The sequence below is a fragment of the Lasioglossum baleicum genome, chromosome 3, assembly GCF_051020765.1.
Source record: "Lasioglossum baleicum chromosome 3, iyLasBale1, whole genome shotgun sequence".
In the NCBI taxonomy this organism is placed as follows: domain Eukaryota; kingdom Metazoa; phylum Arthropoda; class Insecta; order Hymenoptera; family Halictidae; genus Lasioglossum; species Lasioglossum baleicum.
In genome coordinates this window covers 16,471,850-16,488,355 of record NC_134931.1, presented here as the reverse complement: position 1 = coordinate 16,488,355, position 16,506 = coordinate 16,471,850, and the positions used below count along the sequence as shown (strand labels likewise).

Below are 16,506 nucleotides of genomic sequence, written 5' to 3'. Positions count from 1 at the left end.
AAAGCAAGCATGTAATCGTCATATTCTGTCAAAAATGACTAGTTTTTCAATTAGAAATTAATCGAATTTCGTAAAAGTTGAATTAATCTTGGTCATTCACCTTCTTCATTTATAAGATCGTCAGTTTTGAGCTTTTCCCATCATTGACTAACAGTTACTTACATTTACTATCACATAATGTTATCGTTCACTTTCTCATACATATAAAAAGAAAACATTACACGTCGTCCAATATTGAAATAAACTTTATTTAAAAGTGAAGCTTGATTTCTAAATAAAAACTGAAGGTAGGACTTGAAAGATTAGCTATACAGAATGTCCCGCACACCGAGGACAACCGATTTGCCAGTAACTCTACACGCAAAAGTAAGCCGAAAAGAAAGAGCAACATTATTTTGTTTGACGCCTCGTTTTCGGGAAAAACGAGTTTAACATTAGGTTTACGGAGTACTAAAAAAGTGACTGTATTATATTACTTTATCCAAAGAAATAAATTTGTTGAATAATTTCTCATGAAAGCATCTTTACGCAATCACAATAATCGTAAATTACAAATTTTTAAAAAATATTAAAATCGGTCATTTTGACGAGTCCCGTAAACGTAGCGTGAAGATCCGTCAGGTAGATCATGAACACGTCATTTCCAAAAACGAACAGTCAATTAAAAAAATGTTATTCCTTCTTTTCGACTCATTGTTGCGTGCAGTACACCATGTAGATTACAACGGTAAAAACACTTGATAGAATTTGCATTCTGAAACCGTTCATTGCATATATACAACGACCTAATAAATGCAGAGCATTTGAAATTTACTTTCAGCGGGAGGGTAGTAAAATTCCGTAAACACTTACGGATAAAATATGCAACAGGGAGAATCTCCCCGTCATGGAGACAACCTCCATATCATCTTGCCTCGTTTCCCGGAACTCGGTCCCAAGGACTCGGCCTCGTTTCACCGTGAAACGTGTACTCGAAGACACACAGATTTTGAAGCACGCCTCGTTCCATCCCGGGCCGGTGTAGTCAGCGCAATTTGCTTCTCCCTTTACGACGTGTTTCAAACGCACCGAGAGAAACCAATAACACCTGTCGGGAGAAATAACGAAGCGACGGAGGAAGCGACAAAGGACGAAGACGCGGGCGTCTTGGTTAGAGGTCCCGGAGGGATTCCTTCACGATGCAAACAGTCTAGTCTGGCCGGCGATTGTGGAAACAAAGGATCGTGGATCGACGTGGTCGAACGAGTTTTCGGGGAAGCTGGTGTCGGACGTCCGGCGTCGGTGCCGTTATCGGCAGATAGCCAATAATGAGAAGGCCGGATAGGTGAGAATTTTCGCGGACGCACTCAATGGAGGAAATAAGTTGGCTCGAAGGCATCGCTCTCGAAACGACATCGGAAGTATCGATTTCCAAATACACCGGCTTTCCCGTCCACGCTACTTTCCCCCACGCCGCCGATCGTACCCCACCGAGGAAACGATCTTGCTTTTATTTCGCCCTCGGGACCTGGATATATTTCGTTACGCTGGACCGACACGATGGCGTCATTCACCTATGTGTCTTTTTTTCTCTCTTTCTCTTCCGCGCTACTTCGCATTCTATTTCTATCTATCCCTTTCACCGTCTCACAGTCTCTCTGTCCATTCCTCATCGTTCCGTCCTACCCCGCTGTGCTTTGTCTCGACGCGCAGTGGACTCTCGCACTGGCACCCTCTCAATATTCGAGCTTTCCAACGGCGTGACGTAGAACCCGATGAATTATCGTCATTACCACACCATTCATGACAACCGCCTGTCTTTGACCATGTTCTCGATATTTGACACTCTCGTAAACGTGCCGCAACAGCCAGCTAGTTTCAATGAATTACCATCAGATCGACATAATTGTAACCACGTCACCTGCCCTAATTCTATCCCCAGTTGTCGTTCAACGTGACGCGCGCCTCCCTCTTTGATTGATTTCTGATCGACTACCGTACCGTTCGATTCAGCGAACCGTATTGTGTTAACTGCAAGCTCCGAAGAAAAATTTCGAGCTCCTCGCACACTGCAACGAATCGATCTTTGAAATATTGGAAATTAGGAAAAAATTGATGTCTCATTTGAGAGAGAATTAATTGCGTTATAATATGGTAAATATTACAGGCATCATAATATTGGTCTTAATTTCGCGTCTGACATTTTTGGTACTTTGGGCCTCTCACCTGGAGGTCATGGCTTAAGCATTAACAAATGTATTTTTTCAGCCGTACAAGATGGGATACAAACAAGTTTTCCTGATAAAAAGTAACGATGACTTTTAAAAAACTATGAAGAAATCAACGGACAAAAAAACTTTACTTTTATGGTATTCCTCTTTCGATGCCATTTAAAGTATGCTATTAAAAATAAAAGAGACATTTAGGTGGCCTCCATTAGCTGATAGACAAGAACAGGCGTGGGCTTAGCTCGAACATCAAACGGCCGGGAGAAATGCGAACAGCGGGGCCCCGACCGCTCCACATACGAGCCTACAGGTATGGGAGGAAAGAGCATAAGTCCTGGGTGTTGGTTTTTTTAGTGGATAGTGGGGGATCCGACCATCCGATCCCCTGAGCCCCACACTACCCTCTTCAGGGGTGTGCGCAAATGCATTTTTTTCCATCACCCTCAACACAATAAAAAAAAAGGTGGCCTCCTTTAGCTGAGACACCCTGTACAATTAAAATATGTATATCCGGAAGAATGATTAATTTATTGGTTATTCCTGGAAATTAAACTATTGTTTCTGAACAAATAATTATTCAATTATTTAGTAATACTTTAGACCAGATGGTTTATTTAGCAAATACAATATTGTTACATGTAGCTTAGGTATTCAACAGTTTCTAAAGTCTGAAGGAACATTGTTTATGAACACTTTAAATTAATTCCAGGCCTTCTATTTCTACGCGCGCGAAAGTGTTAGTATATTACGCGTACATTCTCATAATTTGGGCATAGCCAAATGGTTCAGGTTTGAATACTCGGTCCATTAATATCGCTAAAATTGACAGAACATGAAGGCTGTAATGTAATGATTAACTTCTCGGAAATTCATTAAAGTATATGAAGTTGAAGCAAAGTTGTGTCAGGTCGTTACGTTCCACTGTGGGTCGTTCGTGAAACGCGATAGAAACGACGAAAGAATCTCAAATTGAATATTATTGGATCGATTAAGATCAATGTTCTGCCGTACTGTTACTCTCAAATTGGCGTCAATCTCCTTCTAATTATAGGATACGTTTCAATATGTTGTTTTACTCAATCTATAGTAACGCTGTAGTAAAATATTAAGCAAGTACAATATAATAAAATACTCTGTGTAGACGTAGATCTGGCAAGAATTTTTTTTTCCATTTTTGAGAAAAATGGAAGTGCGACTCGTATAGTTTACGATTTTCTATTGCAAGTAATTTCACTAACGTTAGTAAATAATTGTAAACAAAACAATGTGTTAAACATACCGTGAGCATAAATCAAAAAGTCTATATTATACGAAACAGGGATACCATATTAATGTAGTTTTGTCACGCTTTTTACTCATAAATTACGCTCATATACTATATTTTATCGTAGATACTATATCTACTCATAATTGAATAGTTTTTTAATAAATATTAACAATAACGTTCATGACGTAATTATAGTAATTATATGTAGACAAACTTCCTTATTGTAAAATACTTCTAGATTGAATTTCAGTACTGTTACTACACAGAGTGTCTCAAACATGTTGTGCTTCCTTCAAAAGGGTGATTTGAATAACTTTTTCCTTTGTGAAAATGTTCTCCGCGGCTTTGCTAAGGAATTGTTAACGTCAAGCAAGGACCAATCAGAGTGCTGCTACAGCAAAAGAATACGTCTCCTCATAACTCAGTCTCCAAATAACTCCTTAATAAAGCCGCGGAGAACATTTTCGCAAAGGAAAAAGTTAAATCAATTGACCTCAGGAATCAACTCTTTCAAGGAAGTACATTTTTGGGTCATCCATTTATAGTAATTTGTGAGAACCTTCGTTTAAAAATACAAAAAAAAGCCAGGGCAAAAAAGTTTTTTCGGTAAAATACTTAATTTTGTCTACTCTGAGAATTTCAACGAATCACATTTTATCTCGTTTACATGATACAAAAACAATTTGTGAAATGTAACGAGGTGTCTATTTTATCTGAAATTCGAAAGAACTTCTATTAGGTGAAGCATCCTTTTTTAATTCCATTAGAAATTGAAGCTTTTCTATTGAAACTTCTACTCAATTTACACGTACGAAATATTTTTCGTTTTCAATTTTCTAATGAAATAACAAGCACGGATATAAAAGATAATGCGCCCCGAGAAAATACAATGGGAGCACTTCAATATTCCTCAGAATATTGCTAGACGAAATTGGAGTAAAGGGTAGCCGTGTTTCGTCTGCTTGTTATTTAACATCGAGTGAATGGCACACATCCGAGGCTAAGTTTCTATTTGGTTCGAGTTAATTTCGAGTTCGAGGAAACTTCTAGTTGCTCCGCGCGAATTAACGATAGCGTTCGCGGTTCGTAAACGTTTAATGTTTCACCGCGTTTTAACGTCGTACAAATACGCAATATATTTAATGGTGCACGGTCATGCGCGACCATCTAACTTGGACACGACCGAGTACAGTTGATCCTGGTGCGTCGAAATATTCGGCTATCTTACGATATCCGCTAGCTTCTGAATATTTCGTTTACGATGGTACAGTATACGGGGCAATTACCCGTTTGCATTTGTCGGTCGTAGGAACGATTGATCGTTCTGCTTGCATGGCGTGAAAATTCAATTCCGACCCGGCATTAATTTTTCAATCGAGCGTACACCGTGTAACTCGCGCGAATCGCCCTGTAATTCCCCGTTCATCCGCGGACTATGAGTATTCGCTGTTATTGTGTTGCTATGTATGCTGGTGTGCGCCTGTGTGTGCGGATTATTGCTGGCTATGGATGAATTTTATTCTTCGCGATCGATAGATCAATGTCGTTTTACCCTTTGCTTGCCGTTCGTTCGATGATAATGCGTATTGTTGCCCTTCGGCGAGGGCATTGTTCAATGAAGGAAACTCCAGTTTTCACGTATTCGACAATCATCGTTAGTAATTAATTATCAGGGGTGTGCGAGAACCCGAAATATCGGGTCGGATCGGGAACACGACATTTTTCGGAATCCGGACGGGTAACCCGGAAATTTCGAGATTCCCGAAATAATTTATTCTTTATATATTTAATATAATATAGACATTTAATTGTTATACATGGTGAATCACCTCAAATATCTTTGATATTTACTACGTCAAAAATATTTTTGTTTTTGTGACTTTTTTTAGAGATATCAAGGTCACCTTCATTTTTTTTAAATGGCACCGGGTATTTTGGACTTAACAGTATTATAGCCAGTATCAAGACGAATTCAACGACATAGTATACCATGACCTTCGGATGACCTTGAACGTCATCTTCTCCGACTTGTTTTCCTTTTCCATTTAAAAAAATGAAGGTGTGACCTTTTCAATTACTTGCGATGATCTGACAAAAAAATATTTTAAACAAAAGTCGATCAGTTTTCGATACATTGCAATAAAAAAAGTTCGAAAATTTTTATTTTTAAACAACAAAGATATTTGAGGTGGCAACGTTAGGTGACTCACCCTGTATAAAATTCTTTTCATTGACAGGGTGTTGTCCATCACGAATTCTTTTCGAGAGTGTCACATGTCAGGATCTCGAAATTATCGAGACACCTAATTTCTTCGGGAATCTCGAAATTTTCGGGTTCCCGGCCCGACCCGATTTCGACTTCGGGAACTCGAGTGTTACGAATTTTCGGGTACGTGCCGATTACTAGTAATTATCATCATTAAGTACATAGGACAGTACTTATGGGACATCCGATATAAGCACCACGGATTAAGAACCTCACCCTATATATATAATCTATCAGAGCTAATCTGCTCAGCTAACTTTGTCAGATACTACGACACATCAGTGCAGTCAACATGAACACAGTAGGACATGAAGAGTGGACGTAGTTCTGCAAGTAGCGCACCTGTAAACCACGCTGCGAAATTAAAACACGCTTAGCGTTACACCAACCGTGTACACCGTCAGAAACAAACCAACAACCACCTAAAACTTTTAATTAGTATCTGTCTAACTGAATAATGAACACACAGAGTTTTCTCGATTAAATAAGGATGCAAAGTAATTGACACTGACACTGCTCGTGCTTATCTTATTTTCTATAGTCCGTCTTGCGAAATATTAAATTAAAAATATCCATAAAGATGGCCATAATACAGGGTGTTCCAAAAATATTGTACTTCCCTGAAAGTAGTAATTCCTGAGGTGATTTGAAGTAACTTTTTTCTCTGCGAGAACGTTTCCCGAGGATTTGTTACAGAGTTGTTAACGAAAAACAAGGACCAATCAGAGCGCAGCTACAGCGGACGGATTTCGACTCGGCCAATGCCAACGCCGCGCTCATCCTAACGTTTTACCCGCGCTGTGATTGGGCCGTGCTTTTCATTAATAACTCCCTTAGTTTCCCAGAAGCAATAGTCATACTGACACTGACGATTGAAAGAGAATCTTTTATTTCTCGTTGTGTGTCGAAGTCTCTGAAAACATAGGTGGTTGAATATTATACAGAAGGCAAGTTAAAAAGGGTATTATTTCTGTATGATTCATCACTAAATATGTTTGTTTTGGACTGTTAAAAATAGTTCACTGTTCAATCTATTTTCTTTGTAATATTCATAACTTCTTGTCGATGTGTGTGTACGGAATGCGGAACTTGCTCGAGCATTTAACATAAAAACTAGTTGGACTAGTTAGTTATTATACTAGTTAGTACGAGTATAATAAATAGTTCCATTGGAAGAAGTTATCCTATTACACATTTCCTAAGCGTAGGTTCCATTCGAATAAAGCAGAACTCTTGTATATCTGTCAAGCTTTTGGAGTCAGGTGTTCCATATTGTTAACTTTTATCCTACACCTGCCAAGAAACAATGAATAACAATTAGAGGAATTGACCATGTCTTACCTGGTATGTGTCTTTTGGAGGATTGAAACGACGTTTTGTTCTCTTCGTATCCGGCATCTGCGAAAAATCAATACAGTTAAACTGTGGCAAGCATTACTGTGAACATGTGTTTACAATTGCGGAGTACAATGGACAGCAGATATACAGTCAGTCTCATAAGTATTCGTACGCCCTTTAAAACGGAATAACTTATTTTTAAATCAAAAAGGCAATTAGAAGCATTGGTTTACTAAATGATGCGCAAAAGAGATTTTCCAAAAATTACAATTTACAAGGTTGCATGCGAAAATATCTGACTGACTAATAATTAGTTGAATTATCGTCTTGATTATAAAATAATTTTTATATTTTTTTGGCAAGTTTTTCAGTTGAATTATACAGACATAGATATGCTTATAAGAAATATCAGAATGTGGAAATTAATTAACCATAGACACTACTCAGAGTCGATCACTGAAGCCAAAGCTTGTAACCAGAATACAAGGGAAATAGTTCATTTATCCGACGTCCTGATTCCGACGATACAAAACCATCTTTTAGAAAATGAGAACACGACTATGTCAATCCCCGGATGATTGATGATGTAGGACGAATGCAGAGTTATTTTTCCGTATCGTAGAATTTCCAATATATAATACATACAATGCGTTCGAGGACAAATGAAACAATAGTAAAATTAAAATGAAACAATACCTTTTAGTAACTGTGATTAAAGTGGATAAACACTTAACATGAAGAATTGGAACAAATTGTTAATTGTTAATAGTACTTTCAGAGCATCTATTTGTTACTAAAGGCTACTGTTTGTAACAAAAAATGAAACTATATATACTCAGAAACTTGAGAAAAAAGTTTCATTAATTTTGGACAAAATAAAAGTTTGGACTTTTCGCCCGTATGGCTTAAGTCAGTGTTTCCCAAACTTTTCTGTGCCATGCACCACCTAAGCCTTTCTAAAATTCTTATGCCCCCTATGTAACATATACAGAATTTTGAATATTCAAAAATTGATTTGTTCACTAAAGAAACTTAGCCTTTTCCCTCAGAGCTATTTTAACTAGAAAATTAAACATTTCTTCCTAGCTAGAGTAGGGAAATACTCATAGGGAATGGAAATTCCCTATGATTTTTGTAATTTTATGGATATGAAATTGGTATAATACCTCATGCAATACCTGAATGTTTAGTAATTGATTAGATACTAACATATTTAATATTGTAAATAGCGCTGCAGCAATTTTTAGTGGCGCCTCAGAGTCACTATTCGAGTGCGAAGGGTTAAATGATGGATTTTAGGAAGAAATCACTAGGAAATTGTTGAATTGCCTCCTTAACAATCCAATTGCCCCGCTGTGGGGGCGTGGGTCCCACGTTGGAAAACACAGGCATAAGTAAGATTGCATGATGGGGTTTGAAAGAAAAGAAGATCGACACTACGAATCGCTACGATTGGTTACCGCTTTCGTCGCGCAACCTCGACTTTCGCACGCGTTTCCGGTCCCGTTTCGTGCAACGAGCGAGGTTCTACCGTATCGTAGACGAAGGTTGGCGCGTAAATATAAATCGCGCCTACGCACAGGAGCCGGTAGCTCGCGAATTTAGCGAAAAGCTCGAACGAAGCGGGAGTTGCTTCACTTCTAATTGGCCCGTAAATTCGTGTACACTGGGGGTGTATTTGTTCCTTGGTAGTCCGCGATCATCCGCCGTTCATACAGGAACGAACATCACGGTCCGTCGAATCTTTTCCCGAGAATCAGCGCGTGCTTTCATCAACGGCTCCCGACGACGACGCGATGTTCCCTTTCTAGTGGGGGTTGGGGCCGTGGCTTCAATGCGAACATAAACGACGCGGTGCACGGAGGATTCTCGCCCTCTCGTCGGCCGGCAACGGCAACGCTGTTACGGGTAAAGTTCTGGTTAATTCGCGTGTCTGCTAAATGAAAACAGGAAAAACAGTTTTAATTCGCGCCCTCGACGCTGAGACGCGTCAGACGCGTCTCGAAACGACGACTTTCGGCCGAGGGCTCATTGCCTCTCGATGGAGTCGAGTTACCAGAGATAATGAACGTAAAATTATGCCAATCCCACATTGGCGATGCAGTCGGTTACATTAGGTTGTTGCATATGAAATGGTCGATTTTAGAATGCAAATCTCATAATACGTTTTGATCAAGAAATGCTATTACAGTCCACAGGTTTACTCCGTAATACTTGAGGTGCAATGTTAAGGCGTATCTTCAATTTCAATCTACATGTCTAATTTTATTTTAAATCAAACTTTATTTTAACGTAGATCAATGCGACTGTCGTGTGTTTCTTTTAAAGGGTGTCACAACAAGAACGGAAAATTTAAATGTGGCGCCATTTCTGCTGCTGTGCTTTGAGAGTCAAGCCATTATCACAGTTCGATGGTAGACAGTCTGCCATTATTAAAAAAGGATCGATATTCGACACAACAAAAATGGTGAAAATCCAGCGCTTTTGACTACTGAAAAACCCCATCTTTGCATTATCGAGAAATGAGAAGAAATGTTGGGCCAAGATTGTATGTGTCGAAAAATGACATATTGACGCATTGTGTGATTTTTGCTCAAAATGTGGTGTATACTATTCGTTGATGATGAAGAGGACTACAAAATACAGAACATGAATGACAGAGAAATATCAATTTTCACCATAATTCGATCAAGAAACATGAAATTCATCGACAGAATAGGATTACAATGGTGTTTGCTTTGATCAGTAACTTCGTTTAGAAAAATATTACTGTTCAAAATCAAACATACGCAACAACCTAATTAAATCAGCGGATCGAGTCGCGTGAGCTCGACGATGATAGAAGAGGCGGAGGCATCGACGAGATAGGATCGTATGAATTTTGCGCGACTGAAAATGCGAGCGATAATTATAATTGGCGCGTCCCGTTGAGTCCCGTCCTCGTTCATATAATTCCCATTAAGGTTTCATGCGAGCCATCTCGTCATGCTATTCTACTTTAAGTTCGCCAGGAGTCGCTCTATAATTCAAGTGCGAGTTCTTTTCGGCGACTCCTTTGCCGCGCTGCAGCTTTCCGACGAATCGGCTTCCGAGTGCTCGAAACCACCACGGATATTTGTTCTCGCGCTCGGCAAACCGTGTCCGACCAACACTGTTCCGCTCTGCGGCAAATCGATGCGTTCCACCGACTGCTGCTGCTTGAAAAACGATCGTGTCGAGCGCAATCGGTGACCGAAAGGGGATTAAGATGTACAGGCACAGCCTCTGACGCGTAAATATCGGCCGAACTACGGCCCGAGAATACTGTCTTTATTTAATACCCGAGAATTTTCCAACTTCAAGGTGTTTAACACTTCATCCGCTGATGATTATTTGATGATCTTCTCACTCGGGAAGTTACTAACTTGGAAATATCGATGCAATATTCATACGATAATCTTTGCGGCTGATCGAGATCATTTATAAGCTAATACAGTATTGTCAGCATAAACGCATACGTCTCGGGGGATTTGTATGCGTTTATCTGAGACGGGTAGCTAGCTATTTTTTTAAGCTTCAAAGGCCGAGCCGAACGTAGAGAAGGACAGCGCGTGTAAAGAGAGACCACGCGCGGGCCTTTCAACGGTGGCGGCGACTGCGATTCTCCGCGTCTCTTTCTCTTTCCCATACGCCGTCCTTCCTTGTGCCCGAAACGTTCATCGTCGATTAAACCACTAAATGTACAGTTGAAATTATATCGTGTTTGGTCTTTTTTTAATCAGAAAAATGCGATGAATACATTAATGAAAGTTTCATAAGAAAATAAGTGATAATAAAAAAGATTAAATATTGGTGTTACATTGTGAGGACGCACGGTCCTTTGAACTGTGGTTCACACCGATATACTCGAGCCGTGATCAGATTATTAATGTGGAGGGATATTATTTTTTGTGCGTTTATCTGCTACAGCTTTTATGCGTTTATAGAGGATTTACTGTACACAAGTCCAAAGAATAAGGTTACTAAATTACAACCGAAAAATTGTCGACCTTTGAACTCTTATAATTCTGTGTTGTTTCAAACTCGTTGTAACCTCTAACCCCTCGTACTACTATTTATTACTGCGGATCTTTATGCATTTATAGCAAAATTGAGGAGATGAAATTAAAAATTGTTGATAAATTTAAAAAATTGAAGATGTCAATATATGATTTCTCCTCTATTAAAATCATTGAGGGAAGAAATAATATTCAATTTAGTTTCTATTTCTTGCAATCGATGCAGCCACCATTTTTATTTTGCATAAAGATCCGCAGTCTAGTGATTATACATTCTTCATTGTTCAGAATTTCATCGAGAAAAAAGAAAGTTTAAATTGGAGGGTAAAATTAGTAATGAAAAACAGCGCACATGCAGAAAAAATATTACAATTCTTTGGTATGTATAAATAAACCTATCGATTAGCGTATTCACTTTTCATCTTGAATATATCTGACGTGCTGTTTTCTCTGTTTAGTTCAGAGCTTCACGGAGTTTCGTCTTCGATGTTCCGAGATCACTTCGACGGAACTGAAGTTCGCATGTAACCGATATATTTCTACTGCTTCATCAACGTTCCGTCTAACTCCTAGGTACACTATTATGCTCTATAAGTTCCCGATGTCCCTCATTAGCTTGCTGACACTCGAGAAAGTTTCGGCCACGGAATTGATGTGTTTGAAGTCTCCCGGGACTTCAACTTGGTCCGATAACAATATTTCCATCGACGGAATGATATAATTGGCGTCGTTATCCGATGGGGCGGCACGTCATCTGAAAAAACAGCTCGGCGCGATGACGTGCTCTCACGGAGGAGAATCGGATCCCAACGAGGCCGTTGTAAAGTGGTTTACGACAGCCATTAAACGCGGAAAAGCGCGCAGCTGGCCGAACATAGTTCCCGAGGCAGATGCTGGAAGTTGGTGGATCTTTGCCGGGTAGCTAAAGCGGGGTAGGTCGCGCGAGAAGAGGATACTTTAAAGGAATATCTCGCCCCGTGTTGATTGATCGACACTCGGCTCGATCGATTAGTTTCAGCTTGTTTCTTCGACTTCTAAGCTCGACTTTGACCGCTTGGCCGGGCGAATAAAATTAAAACTGAACCGAGAAAGATTTTTCTGTTGGGAAAACGACATTCCTGGCGCCACGTTAGAGAAGAGCTACCAGGGGCGGGGATGCAGTCAGGCCCTTTGAGCCTCGCGTTTTCGAAAATCGCCAAGTGTCAGTGAAGGATGAGCACGGTGAAGTTTTTTTCCCTTGGTAGCCGCTACGGAACTTCTCCGCAGACAAATGCGGGGATCAGAGAGAGAGAGAGAGTCCGCGCTGCCTGCGCGCAAAGACGCCCACTTTTCGTATCGTAAGAAAGGCATCCGACTCGCTCGATTTCCGCTACGTCGAGATTTTTTTTCACTTTGTTGCCTCGTTTCGAGTGGCGAATCACGAGAACCTTGATACCGATAAAACACAGAGCCAAAGTCTTCTTTATTCTTTGACCTACTCGCCGATGCTCGAGCTCGTACTCCATGTTTTTCTCTGTTTTTCTTCTTCTTTTTATCAACTCTTTTCTAAGTATAGTTCGGCTAGATTCCAGCGATAGCAGAGCTTCTCGCGTCGGAGTTCAATATTTAGAGTCTGCGAAATTGTTTGAGTTCCAGGACTCATGTTTTATGCAAACACTAGGTTCTCGACGACGTTATTACGAGCTTCTGTAAAGAAGACGGGATGAACTGATATTTTTAGGCGGCCGTGTTGTTCTAACCGGCAATAAATTAAGAACTTTCATATTGCGGCCCGACGCGAACTTCATTCGAACATCGTTCCGTGGAAAAATTCGCGTTCGAATGAAACACGACGGCAACAGAACCAAATGGAAGTCGCAAAATGTCCAGAGCATAGTTCTGCTGAATGTAACGCAGTTCGACATTCTTTGAAGTTGAACTATTCCCTTTGTGTAATCAACCGGTCGAGTCATGCACGGTCGGTCAAGCTTGACCATTGAATTTCGTAACTTCATTACTGGCCAGAGTAACGAAATGCCATGAAACAGTAAGTCACTGTGTCACTTCATAACTTTCAAATCCCAAGCCGAGCACATCTACATACCTATCTATACGGGACCAATTGCTCTTAGTTGAATTCATTAAACACAGATTTATCAAGTTCAGTTCAAGTCATCAAGCACAGTTCTAAAACAGTGTCGCCAAAATCGACCAAAACTGATCGATTTTTCCTCTCCTCCTTTTTCCCTTCCACTATCCCATTCCAGCACCCCATGAGCATACTCCAACATCTCCCACTAAGTTCGTAGACTGGTCACGTATTAATCTGGTCATCAGAGAGACAGAGAGAGAGAGTAAACTGTATTCCCCTCGATTTCCTCGATCTGGCGACACTGTCTAAAACAGAGGTAACACTTCTTTTCAACCGCAAAAGCTGCTCTCCCAGCTTGCCGCTTCCCTCACCAAGGAAAGTATGCATCTATGCATCTTTCTTTACCAGTTAAATGAGGAAATCAACAGACAGAAGAATCTCGTCACTTCGTATCGAAGAGATCGACCCCCGCAGCGGATAAAGTGGTGGCACGGGCCACAAGCGGCCCGCGAGCCACAGGTTTGCCACCACTTATTGATAAGAACATGCGTGGTTCAGACAGGTTGAGACATAAGGATAGTCGGGAGTAATACGGATAGTGGGTCCGCGACTACCCTTATTCCTTATATTTTAGCAGGTGAATCGGATGCGAGCCCTGGGGCGGTGGGGTTTTTTAATGGGTATTGCGTAAGCGAAACCCACACTTCCCCCCGACTGTCATCTATAGGGAGGGGCGGGGCATGCGTATATGCATTTTTCCCCACCGCCCTTAAACAAAACAATCGGGCTGTGGCTGAGTCGGGGCACGGCCGTGTGTTTTACGTGAATACGTGTACGTTAACGGGTAATATTTTCTTTGAGCGTATTATATGTATGTCATAATCATTCTTGAACAGTAAGAAGATCTCCATGTTTTATGGTGTTTTATGGGTATCACTGGATTGCTCTCGAGAAGCCCCTTCCGACCGTATACGATTTCTATATTTTGATTTGGCTTTTTGACGAGTATAGGCCGACATTGTATTAAGTTTTCTTAATTTTTAACTTTAACACCATATACAGGGTCATCCGTTTTTAAACGGCCAAACGTTAACCAGCTGTAGAGGACCCCAAATGTAACAACTTTTACCCCTATCACTTTTTTTTTGTTTCGGCCTTGATTTCCAGATAATTGCAAAAAACCATCATTTTTGAGTTTACATAAAATTGAATATCTCAGGACTCCAATGATGAATCTTGATGGTTTTTCCTTTGTTTAGTTTAAAATAACCGCCACTTTCCAACTTATTTCTTTCAGGCTCCACGGTGTGCCCCACGCCAAAAAAACTATGATCCGAAGGTCATACAAAAAAGTTTATTCAATAAAAAAGATGCCCCTACTTATTTTCAACTAAACAAAGGAAAAACCATCAACATTCATCATTGGAGTCCTGAGATATTTAATTTTATGTAAACTCAAAAAATGATGGTTTTTTTTGCAATTATCTGGAAATCAAGGCCGAAACAAAAAAAGTGATAGGGGTAAAAGTTGTTCCATTTGGGGTCCTCTACAGCTGGTTAATGTTTGGCCGTTTAAAAACGGATGACTCTGTATATTCACCATTACTATTCCACACTAATGTTTTGTGTACGCAATCGATAGATCTTGATGAGAACTGTAGACTGAAACCCAAACGATCGTCGTAGCTTCTCCGAGTCAAAATGTATACCAAACAGAAAGTATGTGACGCGGCGAAACGACCTTAAAATGGCGACGACGCATCCCCCTCCGTCGCGCGCGATGTGTCACAGTCTCCACTCAACGTAACGAATTCTTTGATCCTTTAAGTATCGAGTGGTGTAAAAAAATGTTCGATGTGGATGATAGATATGTAGCTGCAATGCCAAACCGTATCCCCCGATTTTGTTATCATCAGTTTTCTGAATTGCCTCCCACTGTGGAAGCAAAAAAGACGTATTCACGTCAAAAAAAAAAAAAGGTTTAGGACCTCTGCTCTAAAAGATCCACTTTCCCCGGCACACCAATACACAAATAAAGCAGTGCCAAATCCCATTGACTGGCGATCGCCATTCGATTGGATCCTCTTTACAAGCTTCACTCACTTAATTCCACTGCTCTTGCTCTTTTACGGCTTTAGATCTTCGCGTTTCTCACTTCTAAGCGTGCGCTTGTTCGTGCCGTTACTATCTGAATGGGCGAGATAGGAGTTGCGAAACTTTAGTCGGCGACGTTATTGTGCACAATTATGACAAAGGGTGGACTAAATGAAGCAATCCAATTGGTGTGTAACAGCTGCGTCACTGCTCGTGCTTAGTAGCCACACCTTCCGTCGAGTGTGTATCCATCATTAACTGAAATTGTCATCTGTGGACGGATGACAAGTAAATGGGACATGACGTATATTTTTTTTGTTATTGACTGAATCAGTGAGATCAATCGGATCAGAATCGGTTAAGCAGAAAGGCGGGGGTTTCCTGTTAGGCGTTGCGCCATTCCGTCAGCCATTTTTCTACCCCGTGGCCAGTAACTTGTAGAGCTACTCGAGCGTTGCAATGTTTTAAACAATCGCAACGCGCCGATTAGTCCAGGAATCTCTGGTGCAGGATCGATCCGCACGGTGGAACGCGCTCGTTCTTCACAGCGGAGCGGCGAGCTTCCCCTTTCAAGGCTTTCAGCGGACCAAGACAAACGGCGTCGGAGCGAAAAGAAGAAACGGTGCCGTGCGTGTTTTCGACGAACGATTTGTCTGTCCAGCTCCCGGCGTACCTTTCAGACAAGTGGAAGATACGTGTTATTCTCGGTTGATTTTTCTGCACGCGCATTTACCAAGGCTCGAGTCCGCATTTTTCCCCGCCCCCGTTGGACGCGGGACAAACGAGTCGCTTACACAGTAACTAGTACTGAAGCGGGCAAAGTCTGTCTGGCCGGAGGCAGGATTTTCACGAGAGTGTTTCGCATCGGGCTGGCACGCGCTTTAACATTTTGCCTCGCCGTTACAGGAAAATCCATGGCCCGAATGAGGACACGAGAGCCGGCGGGGGCGAGGGGAGAGATCGAAGGAGAAGACTCTGTTTGTGGCAAGAATGAAGGCAGCTACGCTCGAGATAAAACTCTCACAGGGTAATACGACGCGTTCGGCGCCAGTGATTCCGCGAGTCCTGTCATCGACAACGGCGTCGAGCACGCTAATAAAAACAGGGACAACAATCGTCCTCGTTGAGTGGCAAGGAATGAGGAGAAATCGGGCCGCGGGGGGTGGACCAAGTAAAACAACGTAGAACCGAGGGCAACGGCGAGCGAGATCAGTGGTCTCTTTCCG

General features: G+C 41.1%; 1 protein-coding gene across 3 annotated transcripts in view; it reads right to left on the bottom strand.

Annotated features, from left to right (window-relative positions):
* The window catches only part of LOC143222009 (irregular chiasm C-roughest protein), a 299,381-nt gene that overhangs the window by 202,768 nt on the left and 80,107 nt on the right, over positions 1-16,506 (bottom strand). For 2 of the 3 annotated variants that reach the window (XM_076447808.1, XM_076447809.1), the window contains exon 2: positions 7,082-7,138. The exons of the other annotated variant lie outside the window; for it this stretch is intronic. In XM_076447808.1, coding sequence (XP_076303923.1) covers positions 7,082-7,138 — 57 coding nt within the window. The remainder of the gene's footprint in view (positions 1-7,081; positions 7,139-16,506) is intronic. 3 annotated transcript variants of the gene reach the window in all.